General features: G+C 47.5%; 1 protein-coding gene across 1 annotated transcript in view; it reads right to left on the bottom strand.

Moving 5' to 3' along the window:
* The window catches only part of norpA (no receptor potential A), a 307,805-nt gene that overhangs the window by 248,655 nt on the left and 42,063 nt on the right, over positions 1 to 17,087 (bottom strand). Inside the window, exons 3-4 of the mRNA XM_072289167.1 lie at positions 12,221 to 12,318; positions 11,215 to 11,301 (exon numbers count right to left, since the gene is read on the bottom strand). Of these exons, the coding sequence (XP_072145268.1) occupies positions 11,215 to 11,301; positions 12,221 to 12,304 (171 nt within the window). The 5' untranslated portion in view covers positions 12,305 to 12,318. The remainder of the gene's footprint in view (positions 1 to 11,214; positions 11,302 to 12,220; positions 12,319 to 17,087) is intronic.

Genomic DNA, 17,087 nt, shown 5'->3' with positions numbered 1-17,087 from the left:
AAAAGCCGCAGCTGTCGGCGTTAAAGAATGGCACTGCTGTAACAACTGCAAAGGGGTGTCAAGGGTAGCAAGCGATATGCGAGCACCGCCGAGGCATCGCTTCGGTGGCCCCGAAAGGGGACTTTTAAACATTGCGAGAAGGCTGCCGCGGCAGCCTGTCAGCTTGAGAAATCCAGAAGAAACGCTCAGGAGAGATCGCCACAAGCATCTCGCCATGTACTTCTCAGTGGCTTGCACAAGAAAAGCCTATGTCCATTAGCCTTGCATGCTTCAGGCGAAGCTTGCCGACATCCTTCTCCAACACATCCACATGCTCTATGTTGTGCAGCAGAAGGTTCCCCGTGAAAACGAAGCCCTGGAGGGACTGAATTACCTACCAATCCTCCTGTGAGGACAACGTCGAGGCAGCCTAGCCTGCCTTACTGCGTCATCGTTGCCGTCACCGCCGTCACTATTTGATGCAAGCATGTTTGCAACAATCGCATCCTTGGTTAAAAGCACTTAGTTTCCAAGTCTACAGCCGTGCGCTTTCTTTTCACCGGCAACGTCGTGCATTGCCGATGATCAGTGGGCGGATCAGCCATCGTCCGTTTAGGCAGCGAGTCAAGCGAGGCTGAGAGACTGCATGGCCAGGAACGATTTCGATGCAACCAACAAAGACGAACGCAAGCTATTAAGCTGTTTGCAGAACTGCGCTGACCAGCGAACAACAGAGCAACATACGAGCGATCTGCGAGCGGCGTAGTTGGTGCGGTCCATCCGTGCTTCGGAGCTTGGGGCAGTGTAGAGCTATAGGCGCAGCTCATTCGTGTTTGGAGGGGTGGAAGGGCGACGGGAGAGAGCTGCGCGGTGCTGGCTGAAAAATGAGCACCCGGCGGCTGTTGGAGCAGTCGGCCTAAAGTGCAGCGGCTCGAATTTTTCTTTTTCTTTTTTTCTTTTCAAGGATCTCGCATTTCACTGCCTTTCGGCTTGGACATCTAGCAGCCAGAGTTCATTGTTATAACCTATAATGCGGCATCGGGGCATTGTAGTAAGGGGGCTATTTCACCATGGAAAACATGCAAAAGTTGACAGTGCAGCAGCTTTTCATTGTTATAACGGATATATTGTTAAAACTGGTATCGTTATAAGTGGGTTCGAATGTAATGCATATTAACTGATTTTGGATATGTTGAACTGATGATAAGTGCCAAGCGTACATGTTGCCCCATGAAATGACCCCGTGATTAATGCGACTAGTAATGAAAGCAACATACAAGGCCAGCAGAGCCTCACGAGAAAAAAGAGGGGTGAGCTTTGATTAACGTGCAGATACCAAACAGTCTTCTGCTTGAGATGTTGGAAGTGACAGCGAAATGTAAGGTTAGCGTCGAGATGTATGCCAAGAAAAGTAACATTGTTGCAAGTGGGAACTGAATGGAACTAAAGCTTGAAAGCTTTAGTTCAGGAATAAAAGCTAAGGGCCTCAAACACTTTTAAACAACCTAAATTTAGATTTTAGAGGATTAAGAACTAAGTAATTGTTGCAACAGCGTTTCATAGTGTTACTCAATGCAATATCTAACTTTGATGTAAGAGCAGTATAGATTTATCTGATGAAGATATTGTTGCGTCATCTGCATACAAAATACAATGATTGCAGTCGGAGGAGGTAAGAGAATCTGGAAGATCATTAATATTGTCATGTGGTGGTGACAATGATGAACACAGTTGCAAAACTGTAAATGGCAAAACTAAATCTTTATTGGGCGAACTTGTGCCCTAAAAAGCAAGTTACACTTAAAAGCACAATGATAGTGGCAAACACAGTGAGCGATCTTCGGAAATCTGATCAGCAGGTCAAGCGCGTCGGCTTTTATTCATCAGTCATCAAATGTTCCAGAGTAATTGCTGGGAACCACGTGCCTTCCACAAAGTAAAACACTATTGTTGCGCATACATGCAATCAGGTTACACAAGGTCCGGTGACAGACAGTGGATGGAACCAACGATAACATTCCAGAAACTTCCAATACATGCAGGCACGTCCTGCACTGTGCGATAACATTTGTTAGGCAGTGACACGTGGTCGCCCGATAAAAACAAGTATGTGTCAATACCTCCATCTTAAAAACCATCAACTCGATGCTGCAAACAACTGAAAGTAATAAACAAAAACACCCGTAGCAAACAAACAACAAAATAAAGAAGTTCGTCAGCGTGCATAAAAGGGCATAAGACGCACCATGTGGACCACTTCAGATAGTGCATGGCACCCCACTGTGAAGGTGAAATGCCGTCTGGCACGACCTCATAGTCAGTTCGCCAATATGTCGGATGATAATGTAGGGTCCGAAATTGCATCGCAATAGTTTCTCACTGAGTCCTCGTCGGTGTATCAGGGTCCAAACACAAACACGGTCACCGGGCTGGTACTCGACGTAGCGTCGTCGGAGGTTGTCGTGTCGGCTGTCGGTACACTGATGGTTCTTGATCCGTAGGCAGGCGAGCTGTCGAGCTTCTTCAGTGCGCTGGAGACAGGTGGCGACGTCAAGATCCTTTTCGTCGATGACATGCGGCAGCATGGCAGCGAGAGTCGTCGTTGGGTTCCTGCCGTAAACCAGCTTGAACGACGTGATCTGTGTAGTTTCTTGCACCGTCGTGTCGCAGCTTGTCGTCGGAGTCCCAGTTGTTTAAAGTTGCGATTTGTTCGTACGTCTCCAGCCAAGGTTTCTGGGTCTTCGGACGATGATCCATGAAAGGTTGGTGGGTCCCAAGGTTGTTGCAGCAGAATGGAGCACGCTGGGGCAGCCATTGGGGTTGCTGACTTGAGCTTGATTCCTCCGATCTTCTCGGGAAGAGGTCCATATTCAGGTAGCAGTCCTTGCTGCCTGCGGCTAGCCTGCTAGTCCTTGGTGAGGTTGGTGTTGTCGTCGGCTTTCGGGTTTGGATCACGACTTTGCTGGGGTGTTTGGTACATGAAAGCACTAGCACCTTCACCAGATGTCACGTGGTGGTGACTGTGACGAACACAGTAGCAAAACTGTAAATGGCGAAACTAAATCTTTATTGGGCGAACTTGTGCCCTCAAAAGCAAGTTACACTTAAAGCACATGACAATGGCGAACACAGTTGGCGATCATCGGAAATTTGATCAGCGGGTCAAGTGCATCGGCTTCTATACGTCAATCGTCTAATGTTTCAGAAAAATTGCTGGGACCGGCGTGTCTTCCACAAAGTTCTACACTATTTACGTTGCGCATAAATGCAATCAGGTTACACAAGGTTCGGTGAGAGATAATGAATGGAACCATCAATAATATTCCAGAAACTTCCGATACATGCAGGCGCGTCCTGCGCTGTGCGATAACATTTGTTATGCGGTCAAACGTGGTTGCCCGATAAAAACAAGTACACATGCCAATATATAGAAAGAAAAGCAGAGGACCTTGAACTAAGCTTTGTGGTACACCCTAGTTAATACATTTTGTTACAAAGAAAGTATTTGCTACGTGTGTTGTGTATTGCCGGTCAAGTAAGTAATTTTTTAAGAATGATAGCGCAGGACCAGTTATACCATAAGGCTCAAGTTTATTGAACAGGACCCGATGTTTAACTGCGTCAAAAGCATTAGTGAAGCCTAAAAGAAACAGATCCGGCTAAGTTTCCTGAATCAATACACCTTTTTTATGTAGTTATTTAGAGAGCACAGCTATATTAGTGGAACTTCAAGGGTGGAAACCAAGTTTGTTGTTTCTTAGCAACTTATGCAGCAAGTATGTGACGCCCCCTCGGGCATTATCTTGGTTCACCCGCCAAGCTCGGTGGCCTGCTAAAGCTCGGCAGGCAACATTGGTCACCGCACCATAATAAACACCGACGAGCACGGCTGCTCACCGGTCAGTCATTGTTCAGCACCACCACGCTGTGGAGCGTCCGTCTATCGGAGGGTGCCTCGAGCCCTCCCTTGTTCACGAGCCCGGGTGGATCGTGACACTGGCGACGGGGGTGGCACCCTCGTGACACTGGTGAAGAAGCTGGCGACGAGTACCTACGGAGCGTCCCACGCCGCCGCGAGCGGCGAAACACCGCCCCACGTTGCTGTCGCCATGCCACTGTACGGAAGGCTCGAGCCGTTCGAGGGAGATGGGTCCGCCTGGCAAATTTACGAGGAGCAAGTCCACGTGTTCTTCCGGGCAAACGACACACCCGAGGCCAAACAGCGGGACATTTTCCTGGCCAGCTACGGGACCCGCGTCTTCAGCCTCTTGCTCGACCTTCCCAAGCGAGCCACGCCGCACATTGCTGGGTGAGCTGCTTGCCATACCGCACTCGCATTTTAATCCAGCACCGTCCACACTAATGGAGCGTTACCGCTTCAACAACCGGAGCTGCCAGGAAGGAGAGACCCTCGGGCAATTCGTTGCTGCGCTACGAAGGTTAGCGAGTGCCTGCGCCTTCGGGGACCAACTGGACTCGCTGCTCCGGGAACGTTTCGTCTGCGGAATCAACAACCCCGCCATGCAGAAGCGACTCCTGGAGCTTCCCAACCCGTCGCTGGACGCCGCCGTGAAGGCAGCGCTGGCAATGGAAGCTGCCGCCAAGGACGCCGGCGAGATTTCACGTGCGACTGGCTCACCGTCGGCGGAAGCGGCGGTCAACAAGTTCGCGACAAAGGGCAGTACCTGCGGTCGCTGTGGTGGTGCCCACTCCCCTTCACAGTGCCAGTTCTCTCAAGCACAATGCTTTACGTGCGGGAAAACTGGGCCCCTGGCACGTGTATGCCGAAGTGGGAGGACGAACAGCAAGCAGCAGCCGGATTCAAGCCCAGGTACAACACAAGCCCGCGGCCAGGATAGCCGTCGCAAGGGTACGCGGCGGAGGCATGCGGCAGCAAGCTCAAGTTCTTCCTCGGCCAGGCTCCACGTCGTGGCCGAGGACCCACCGATTTTCGACATGTGGAACACAGGCTTTGTACCGTCGTCTGTGCCGCCATACATGCTGACCATCGAAATCTGCGGGCACCCCATTTCCGTGGAGCTGGACACGGGGGCCAGCGTGTCTGTAATGGCCGGGAAGCTCTTCAAGCGTACTTTCCCCGGCGTGTCCGTCGAGGCTTCGGGCGTGATGCTGCGCAGCTACTCCAGGCAACTCTCCCAGGTCCAGGGTCAGGCACAGGTCAGCGTTCGCTTTGGCGACAGGGAGGCAACCCTTCCCTTTTACTTAACGAAGGGGTCATCGCTGACACTGCTGGGCCGAAACTGGATTCATGCATTGGGCGTTCGTCTGCCACAGTACCAGGAAGCCAGCCTGCATGTGGTGCAAGACGTCCCCAGCCTCCTGACCCAGTTCAAGTCCCTGTTCCAGCCAGGGGTGGGCACATTTGCCAGCACGACGGCTGGCATCTATGTACCTGAGGGAGCCCGGCCACGTTTTTTGAAGCCTCGCCCACTGCCGTTCACCCTGAAGGACGGGGTCACCCAGGAGCTGCAACAGTTGCAGCGAGAGGGCATCCTGGTGCCCGTAAAGACATCTGAATGGGCCGCTCCCATCGTGCCAGTCCTCAAGCGAGATGGCAGTGTCAGGATTTGCGGGGATTTCAAAGTTACCATCAACCCCGTCGCTACCATCGAGAAGTACCCGCTGCCCCGGATTGAAGATCTCTGGTCAGCATTGTCTGGTGGACAGAAGTTTACCAAGCGTGACCATTGCAGCACTACGGCAGGTCTTCGCCACCCAGGGGTTGCCGGATGTCATAGTGTCCGACAATGGTCCTGCTTTCGCCAGCACAGAGTACCTGGCCTGGCTGACGAAAAACAGAATCCGCCGGATGATGGTTCCACCGTACCACCCTGCTTCAAATGGTGCAGCCGAGCGGGTGATGCAAACCATCAAAGACAAGCTCAAGAAGAGCCAGACTGGGGATTTCCGGACGCAGATTGCCCGGATACTATTTCACAATGTCACTGGCTATGCCCCCTGTGAGCTCCTGCTGGGTCACATGGTCAAGACACCCTTGGACGTCTTGCATCCGGACCTCCGATCCACAGTGCTTGTGAAGCAGCTGAAGCAGCAGCTGGCTGCTGACCAAGGATGCCGTCCCGGGCCTTTGCCAAAGTCGGGAGCTCCAGTTTTCGCCAGGAACTTCTGTCCTGGCCCACCCTGGTCTGTGGGACGGGTGGTGTCTCCTGCCAGCGCCTCATCGCTGCTTGTGCACATGCCAGACGGGGCCATGTGGCATAGACACGCCGACCATGTCAGACCTTGCCTCGGGACCTGGCCAGCACCCCCGACTGCCACTTCTGAGTTCCAGCCTGCAGGAGGACTAGCGGCAGCACCAGTCGCTCCCAGCAGAGCACCACCTACCTCGGAGGCGGCAACCGTAGCCAGTGGTGCGGCACCCGTGGGACCGGTGTCAAGCCCGGCACCACTCGCAAGGCCGACCACTACGGACCCTCCGGATGGAGCGAGGCTGGCCCAGGCAGCACCCGGCGTTGCCACACCCAACCCGTCGACACCGGTGCCCAGGCGGAGTACTCGACGACAGCGGCCACCAGACCATTACTCGCCTGGATAGCAGGCACCGTCGACCCAGCTAGGATGGAGGCAGAGCCTCATATTGTGAACATGGACGTTCGTTTTTCATTTAACAAACAAACTGGGGGTAAGGGGATGTAGCAAGTATGTGACGCCCCCTCGGGCATAATCTTGGTTCGCCCGCCAAGCTCGGTGGCCTGCTAAAGCTCGGCAGGCAACATTGGTCACCGCACCACAATAAACACCGTTGAGCACGGCTGCTCACCGGTCAGTCATCGTTCAGCACCACCACGCTGCGGAGCGTCTGTCTATTGGAGGGTGCCTCGAGCCCTCCCTTGTTCACGAGCCCGGGTGGATCGTGACACTTAAGCTTTGTTATGTAGTTATTAAGACATTAACCAATTTTTTTAATGAGTTTACTAAGGCAGGAAGGAATTGCGATTGGACAGTAATAGGTAGACAACTGTTTGTTTGTCACCCTTTTTCAAAAACAGGAATAATCTTAGCGTTTTTTAAAAATGAAAGGAATGAGCGGGGTTAAAAGTGAGGTTAATAATATTACAGAGCATGTCAGAAACTAAATGTGCAACCAGTTTTAAATGCCTTACACAAACTTTATCTATGCCAGGCCTTGTATTTTTAAGACTAGCAATCATGGAAAACCCTTCATTTGGTGTAGCTGGAAACAGGAAGAATGATTGTGTCGTATGGCTTAAAGTATTATGCAACTGTGCATGTAGGTTGTTATTAGTATAAACGGAAGTAATGCGAGAAAGCATTAGCAATTTCGTTGGGTTCAGAAAAAGTGAGACTACTGTAATTTATTTTGGTTATAGAGGTATCAACAGATGACTTGTTCAGTAGGTTCAACAGGTGACTGTTCAGTAGCTGCTGCTGCTTTTTGTGGTTATTCTTAGTCTGGTCAAACTTATTTTTATTTATTTTTATTTTGGCTTCAGAAGAATTTTCTCAGTAACAAAAGAAGCATTATATATTCTAAATATTTGGCAAGCCTGCTTGTTTGCGAATATGTGCTGCCACTACAGCATGAAGAAAGCAGAGAAGTGGATTTGCCAGGACTGCGCTGTGTTATTTGGACACTTGCTTCAGGCAGTGTCATGTGAAATAAGGAACACCTTTTCAATATCTTATTTTTCGTACTTTTTGGGCTGTAGAAAGCAATCCCAAATGTTGTGCTGTTACGAACGACGACAGGCCACCATGTCCGTCGCAAACGTTCAGTTTATTACCGTACTCCGCAACTCTCCTGCCACGCCGTCCATCTGCGCACAGCACGCTACGTGCCACCCATGACTTCCTTCCTCTATCTCTCTGCTGCACCCGTGCCACCTGGTCCTCACCCCCCCCTTTGACAAGTGCAGCCAGCCACACCTTGCCTCGCCCCATGCTGTCGCCCGGAGGCGCTGACGCATCTGGTGCCGAGCACGAAAGTGATCGTATCTCGTATACCCGAAGGTAATTGATCGATATTACGGCCCCTTTGCACAAATCTACATCCGGTGCCGAATCCACACGTGATGCCTCTCGGGTGGCACCAAAACCAGCGTTCTTGAAGCAAGGGATGCGTATTCCCGGATGATTGCTCAACCACGGCTCGATGCATGGCACTCCATGCTGCAACCGCCATCTCAAGCGTCATAAACAATTCCACATTGGTGGGTCGTGGATTTCCTTCTTTTTGGTGCCTTTTTCTCACCGAGGCGCACATTACGCACTGTAATAGAGGTACGTTTGATTTGCCTGCACCACCTGAACCAGTTCACGAGGTGCAGACGACACAGCGCACAAGCACAACATTAAAGCTTCTTTCTGGGCGAGTTGGTGCATACTTGACATAAAAATTGTAACAGCGCAAACACATGCAAACACAAAGTATCAAGGACATCCTTGTTACTTTGTGGTTCCATGTGTTTGTGCTGTTACACTTTTTATGTCAAGCACAAGCACAAGCACTGTTAAAACCCTGCTTATGTGTGTCTGCTGTGTCTACATAAGCGCAGGTGTACTTATGCCTCGGGACCCGATCATACCAGCAGTTCTTGACTTTTCAAGCTTACGCCTTCCGTGAACATTAGTCGGAAAAAACAACATGCCTGCACCGTGTCTGTACTTTGGCATTCATTTTGAGCATCGTGCTGCGCCTGAACTGAAGAAATATAGTACTAGAATTTCCTAGCTTCTCGTGAACCACTGTGAACGGGTTCACAACGGTGCAGGAGAATCGAGCGGACCTTAGGTATGCAAAAACAGTCGCCACATGCCTGTAGCAACATGTGTGGAATTTCAAACGAGCAATCAACAAACAAGATGGCGGCCATGATGTGTCTCAGCACACGCGATTGCTTGTGGCGCTTAGTTGTTTCGGTAAAAAAAAAATGGCGGCGCCGGCGCAAGTGCAATGTGGTCGTATTTTACGAAATTTCGTCGCAAAGCAAATGCATTTGAGCACATTTTGGAGCCTGCTAGCCTTGTGTGAGTGGATAATATGTGGGGTTATGCTCTGGCAAATTTCGTTGACGCGGAATTGTAGTAAAGTGGCATTACATTGTCAAGCGGTACAAAATGCATTGAATCCTGTAGGCATTCGGCGGGGATACAAAAGAATCCGTTGTCTCGAGAATTTCATTTACGCGGGGATTCGTTGTTGCAGGTTTCGACTGTATTTGCAAACCGTAACAGCGTTTTTATTGCACTTCACTCCACATTGAAACCACCAGACTTGTCATCCACGTCGCTGGCCTCTTCATCCACATTGTGGATCCACAACAGCTCGTCCTCGCAGCCGCTTCTGGCCATCTGCCATTATTGCAAGCATCACATTGAAGCGCTGATTTTTGGCACCTGTTGTTTTGACAACCATGCTGTGTGCGTCTCTTTCCTTGACCGTCCTGCTCATTGGCATGTCAAAGTTTATTGATGTCTGAGCTGTCCCACAGCAGGCGCATAACTCAACTTTGGGCCGACGACACACAGCGAAGCCAAAGACAGGTAGGAAAGCGAGCAACAGACACGCAAATTTTACACTGTGCCCAACTGTGCACACTATGCTGACCAAATGTTGGCAACGCCTTCTTCGCTTGGACTCTCCCATGCGACGTGGCTCACCGCGCCATGTTGCCGTGCAACGCACGCCTTCCTAATATGTCAGAGTAAAGTCCATAAACTGCGAAAAGTAACTGTTGCAGAGAGCGAGTTGTGTTTTTTTCTCTCTCCAGAGTCTGTGAGGTGCCTTTGCGACTGGTGGCAAGCATGCGGTAATAACAGGCTGAGCGTCCCCGCAGTCGCTCTTTCCATCAGGTCCCAAGCAACCGTGATAATGCACAGCCTGTTCTTACTGCATGCTAGCTGCCAGTGTTCCGTCATCATGGCTTCACCGTCAGCATCTCAGTCATCAAACCCACCTTTCATTTCATCAAACATAATTTCATCAAACACAATCAATAAATCAACTGATTGATTGATTGACAACACCTTCTGCCACTGAGAAATTTATAACTGGCATCTTCCAACATTTGTTGTGAGATATGTGTGCAACTAAACATCTGGGGGGCCTTTGTTATGCATGCAGGCTGCCACCATGTGAAAAATGCATCCATTCCTGGACTTGATGACTGCAGGAAGTTTTAGAAATAGCACACCCAAGGGTCTTTGTGTACCCATAGCCCCATGCACCGCTTACACTATTTTGTACCACCATTGCTTTCTTCTGTGTGCACCTTTTTATTATTTCGTACACCCGGCGGTGCACATCCCCTAACTTTGGGTGAGCAAAACATAGAACTCCCTAATAAGAGTGAATCTTGTTAACTTTGTTCTTTCATGCTGCAACTTGTATGTCTTGTACAGGTGTCCTTAAAGGGACACTAAAGAGAAAAATGATTTTTTCTGCATCAGTAAATTACCTCTCTAGGACACCAAAAACACCACTCTTACTACGATAATACGCTTGGTAAGCCAGAAAAGGCGCAAGAACGAAAGACGGGTGGCAACGCCTCCTTGAGGTTTCCGCACCTGGTCTCTGTGACGTCATGGATTCTGATGGCATCTTCTACGGCCTACTTAATTATATAGCTGTACAGATTGACTACATTGTGTTCTAAAGGAACCAAATATTAAACATGGCAAGTTTCGGGAACCTTTACTCAGCCAACGCGGCCCAAATACGAAAACATACTTTGGAATCCCTGACGTCACACTGACGTACCGGCGCCGGGGTTTCGACGCGAAATTCAAATACTGATACTTCGACCTCCATTTCCTCATCTAATAATTGAACTATTATTTTGAAATGACTGCCTGCAGTGTTCTCAAACAATGCTTTATTAGCCTAAACTGATTTGTTGTTTTCCTTTAGTGTCTCTAAAACCATGCCCATCTGAAATACTTGCTCTACATTCAAAACTTTTACTTCCTGCTCCAACATCACTCTATGATAAGAGACAAAGACTGTTCAAAAGCTGGTGCCTGCAGGAACCCTTAACAATGATGACCCTATGAGAACAAAACAGTTAAAACACATCTGAGAGGAAGATTCGAAGATCAAGGTCCCAGTCCTGCAATGCGTATGTGTTAAACAAGGGCAAACACTTTACAGGCTGCACATTTTACAAGCTGCACACTTGATGTATGTAAAAGAAAAGAAAGAAAGAAAAAATAAACGTAAATAAATGTACACACCCTTCCGTCGCTGTTCCAATAGATGAAAAATCCATACTCGTCAACTCGGAACAAAGCATTAGGTTCGTAGACTACTTGTTCTTTTTCCTGTGGGCAAGAAAGGCATGCACATAAGTAAACGCTAATAAAAATGGCCTGGGCTTAAAGGAGCACTGACGTTCTCGACTATAATTTTCTTCACTTTAAATAAAGGGCTTCATCTAATGCAATAAATGAAAAGTTTAAAATGTTAAGACAGTACTCCTTTAACTGGTGAGCCCTCAAATTTAACTTACTTCAACTATAAGAACTGCAATTCTTTGTTGTCTTAAAGTGCACCTGCTGTGCGCTGTATCCTAACAGCGACTACAAGTGCTGCAGCCAACACTTGTACATGACAGCACATCAACAAGCTCATTTCAAGTATGTCTAAAAAGAGTACCATGTCAAACAAAAGAACGGCCACGGTAATCATGGGATCCTGCAAGTACGAATGGATAGCTAGACCTCTAAAAACACAGATCTCAACTTCTTGCTTCAAAGTTCAAGTTAAACAGAGCATAAGCTGCTAAGCTACTCCTTGGTTAGTGATAATATCACAGGGCACTGAAAGTGCAATGCCACCAACCAAAAGGTGAATGAGGAGAACAGGAGTGTTTATTGGGCACCCTGGAACAGTTGTGCGAGGACAGAAAAGGGCAAGCATGGTCAAGCATTGTGCAATCCCATCCGCCCTCTGAAGTGTGTCAAATATTCTTGGAGAACATACTGTAGCATGACGGGTCCCGTCTTTCTATCACAGTGACAACAACATTCTCACAGTTTTTAATACAGTAAACATGTCTTCTGTGAGAGGGATAGCATGCCAGTGATGTCCGAGTAAAAGTGATCATTAGCCAGAAGTAAAACGATGCATGCATGGCAATAATATGTAAGTATGGCACACACTGTTCATCGTAAGTAGTCCTTGTTGGACGTAGCATGTGTGTCACATGCAGCATAGCAGAGAAAAAGCAAGGAAACACACCTCTTCCCAACGGTCAAAGATGCATCCCTTGAGCAGGGCTTCAGGTACAGGACGTTGCCAGTTGAAGTCGTATGCTTTCGTCATGACAGTGCCAGAGGCTGCGAGATGCACAAAGGCTCAGTTGAACAACTCCAGCCATAGCAAGTTGGAGGTAACTCTTTCCACATGCTTATGCCAGTGTAGAGCGCCCAACACTTGCTGCATACTGCACTTGTCTTTCTCAAATGAAAGGGTATATATGTGCCTACAAACTTAGCCACAAAATCATGGCAAAGAATGGCATCATGTGAACACCCATTCATCTGCTAGCAAACACAACAGGCCATTCTTCCTACATTTATTGCAGAAGATTTACTGCAGAGGATCAGTGGTAACAGTATTAGAAACTGTGTCCCGGCCCTTAGGTATTGCACAATGCATCCTTATCTTAATGTTGACTTGTTCTGCTCTAAGGCCCATGCTAATAAGATAAGATTCCAGTTACCTCACCCGCATTCTTCAATACCATTTTGAACCGAGAGAACAACAATGCAAGATTTATAAGCTGAAACTAAGAAGACTCACAAGTTCGACGAGCAGCCCAACCCTGGCAGCAGCAGATTGTTTCTCACGAGACAAGCAGAAGTGAACTTGCTCAGGAGCCATGAATATTCATCAGTCTGTCATTAGTGAGACCTTGAAAAAGCCACTTCCGTATGCAGCCCAAAAGCTCATTAGAGCCGTTCATGGCCTAGGCCACAACCGTGACCTGTCAGAGCTACCACAGCCATGTCAGCACGTGGTCACCCCTTGTTTCAATTAACGAAGAGCCAGCGATGGGCAAGAACAAAAAATGCTCACAGTGGGGGTGTCCCCAACTGAGGCTGGCACCCAACAGATGCATTTAAAAACGCAGCTGGATCACTGACTTGCACGGACGTGCCTCGCTGCATTTCAGGCAATGCTCTGTTATGGGCCAATCTTGCCCTCCTATTGCCAACCCTTTACCTTTTAACTTGACAGGCTTTATTGCATCATGGCCCAATGGTACATATCATAAAAAGCTAGTTAATGCAAGGGCCAGGAAACCTTGGCTGGCACATGTAGTTAGGCTAAGAACTTCACATTGAGAATGTGTAAGGCTAAGCAAAATATTGATTGACTGATTGACTTGACATCCCAAAACTACACAATAAACTGATAAGGACAATGTGACAGTGGACATCAGATTATACTTTCACCACCTCAGTTCTATGATCCGCATATATAAAAGCACCAGAATATTTTCATTTCACCCATACCAGAATAGACTGCAACATCTGTGAACTGTACCTGTAGTCTTGTGCTCAGCAGGCCAATGCTTTTAGACCTAAACCTTTGATTTCTCAACATATAAATTTGTTACCTATGTATTTTAGCATTGAGCTACATAGCATTCTTCTTGTTGCTTTTTTACTTCTTATCTCACTTTTACTACTAACCGAGGGTCATGTTGCAGTCCTTGACTTTGGGACAGTTGTCTGTATATTCTTTGTAAGGTACTGAATGTTCGCTGAAAGAATAACAATCTGAAACTGAGCGACTCATTGCAGACAAAACCAAACATTCAATTTAAATAATCAGCCTGGAGTGACAGCAGATGTACATAAATCATTGTTTGTGAGAAATTTATCCATTTGTTGAACGTCATGAACCCATGAACGCTGAAAATTTGTTTTTCCTAATGCAATAAAAGCTGAATAATTCATATTCATGACCCACAAACACCATGCAGCCAAATCATTTTTTAACATGGTACATCTTTAGATGTAGCCACAGTGCATTGCAGCCATTCAATACACATAGATTCTCAACATCTGCTCTTTCAATGTTTCCAATTAACATGAGTAAAATGAAGGCACATTAAAAAAATTTTGAAGTTTAAGCTGATATATTTTAACACACACTTTCAAACAACTTTACCGATAATGAATGCACATTCAACATCACAGTGAATTCTACTTGCATTAAAGGACAATATTTGACAATATCCCCGATTTTTTTAAAGCTTTCTCAGCATATTTCTCAGATTGTAGTGTCTCAACATGACACAATCTTTCTGGATGTACTTCCCTTGATGGCGGTGCGAGATTTGGGGCAGGGCATGTCAAAAAGGTGTAGCTGGCCCATGCCATCATACAACTCATCCACACTAAGGATGTTGTTGACGGGAGGAACGCGTTCTCATCGAGAACAAGGAGTACGGGATTTATTTACAATATCTACATGATGGGTGGAGAATGTTACATTTCATCAGTCTAGCATGACTGAAATGAAGCACAACGAGGAGACGGAAACGGCTGCTTAAAACCGCCTCTGTCCTCCCTAGATCTCTAGGCCAGGGAAACTGCTGTCCAACCTTCATCCAATCGGAGCGTCTAAAGCCACATCACATCACATCACTTTATTTTCATTAAAGACCCCTTCTGGGGTGTTACATAAGGGATGGGGTTTACAAAATGCAGGCGTTTACAGCAGTCGAAAATGTTGGGCACATTATGGCAACGACATGATGGGGAAGGCCGTTCCAGTCAGTTGCTGCCCGAGAAAAAAATGATTTCATGAAGGTGGTAGGTACGAGCTCGTGGACACAAAACTTGAAGAGGGTGACCGATGCAATGGGATCTGCATGGTAGGGGTACGCAGGTGCATGGTTCTTGTCTTAGTGATGAATAGAAGAACTTGTGATACAAGACATGACTAGCAATGCGGCGGCGAGCAGAAAGATTACACAAGCCTGATTGCAATTTTAGAGATGATATGCTAATGTCATATGAATATGAAGAGTGAATGAACCTGGTAGCCCGGTATTGTACAGCTTCAATGCCATTTGTTAAATTTGCTTGATTAGGGTTCCACATGGCCGATGCGTATTCTAGTTTTGTGCTGATGAGTGAAATGTAAGCTTGTAGTCTGACGTGTTGTGGAGCTTCCCGCAGGTGACGTTTTAAGAAACCTAGTGTTTTATTAGCTGATGATATCAGGTTAGTCACATGTTAGCCAGGATAAATCTTCATAAATGGTGATACCTAAGTATTTGTAAGACTGGACGAAGTCAACAGGGGAGCTAGAAATGGTATATTCGAAAACAAAGAATTTGCGACTGTGGTGAAAAGACACATACTACTTACATTTGTTAGGGTTGAGTGTCATCATCCACTGCCAACACGAATTTAGCAAGTGGTTTAGGTCTGCCTGAAGGGATTCTTGGTAAGATGGGTTAGTCACTGGCAATAAATAATGCAATCATTGGCGAAGAAGCAGATGCAAAAAGATATATGCTGGGGTAAGTCATTAATGTAAATTAGGAATACTAACAAGAGACCTATGACAGAACCCTGCGGGATGCCGGGAGTCACTGGAAGTGGGTTCGAGGGTTGGTTATTAATGAAGAAAGACTGAGAGCGATGTGTCGTCGAAGGACCAGCCTTTGAAGGAGAGGGTTCACACACTCACTCCTGCGCTTTTGTCTCACTGTACACACTGAAAGGAATGGGGCCTCGTAGACAGGTCAAGCTAGCACGCCTTGGCTCCTGAGATGACTCCGGAGTTAGCTGCCGCGTCTCAAACGGCTGTGACGATTACTGAAGTCCATGGGGGAATGCTGTAGAACACCCTTTTCCAGGAGTTTTCTTGCTCCAATTGGTCTGTGAAGGCGACAGCGAACCAGCTAACAATACTCAGACCACCAAACTTGCCTCGCCTTGCGACGCCGGTAGTCTGTCCGAGGGAGATGCATTGTTGGCTTCACGAAACGATTTGTCACAGCGGGATAGGAAAGGTTAGAAGGTCACTATCACCCCCTGGCCAATTGCAACAGCTCCTTCGTGGTCTGGAAAACCTCGACTGGCCAGTGCTGATAACCGCTGGGCAGGAAGAGAATGGCTGGTGGCAAGGGGTATGACTTGGCTTGCAGCAACCAGCTGCGAAATGCTGACATACACCTCAAAACATCTCACAATGATAGGCAACAGCAAAGCAAACCCCACAACACGGCTCTGTGCAGATCTTGGATCTTGCTTTAAACCCACCAGACTTCAAAGAAAAGATGAGTGCAGAAACAACAAATACTGCTTTTCGCTACCCAAATTTTGAAGGAATTTCGTGTCGCCCTAACAATCATGGATGGAGTTCTGCTACATAAAAGGGGATTGTCTTATTAAAATAAAACAACAAAATTTAGTAGGGATCCCTAAACGCAGAACGAGTTTCAAGGTAGCCTGCTCAAGCAATCTGCATTGCTATGCAACTTTCCCTTCTTATATCTAACAGAGAAGTTTTACTGTTGGAGAGTAAGGCTTCATCGGAGCAAGCAGCCATATTTTGAGACATCTGATTAAGCAACGTCAGAAAGCAGTGGTCGGTCTCGAAGATGAATCTCGCTCCGTACAGGTAACACGACGTTTGGGCTGCCCAAACCAAAGAGGCACATTCCTTCTCTAAAGTGCTATAGGCTTCCTCTTTTCCAGCTAGTTTACGGCTGGCATAGAGAAGAGGATGTTCCTCATTATCATTGCCGACCTGACTAAGTACCACGCTCATTCCCCTGTCGCTTGCGTCCCACTGAACTATGAGTTCCTTTGTATAGTCAGGTGCAGGAAGCACAGGATGAGAAACTAATAACATTTTCAAACCTTGGAAAGCGTTCTCTTTGTTCTTATCCCAGTGCACACTACTCGGTGCTCCCTTTAGGAGTGCATCCATTAAAACACTTGCTATTTGCAAGTAATTCGGAATGTACCGTTGCTAGTACCCAACAAGTCCCAAAAATGAATAAATGTCTGCTTTCATGCGCGACTGTGAAAAATCTTCAATCGTAGCTGTTTTCAGCTCAGCCAGCCATCTCGTA

This window comes from Dermacentor andersoni, chromosome 7 (genome assembly GCF_023375885.2).
Source record: "Dermacentor andersoni chromosome 7, qqDerAnde1_hic_scaffold, whole genome shotgun sequence".
In the NCBI taxonomy this organism is placed as follows: domain Eukaryota; kingdom Metazoa; phylum Arthropoda; class Arachnida; order Ixodida; family Ixodidae; genus Dermacentor; species Dermacentor andersoni.
The sequence above is the reverse complement of the archived record's forward strand: the minus strand, read 5'-3'. Positions and strand labels throughout refer to the sequence as shown.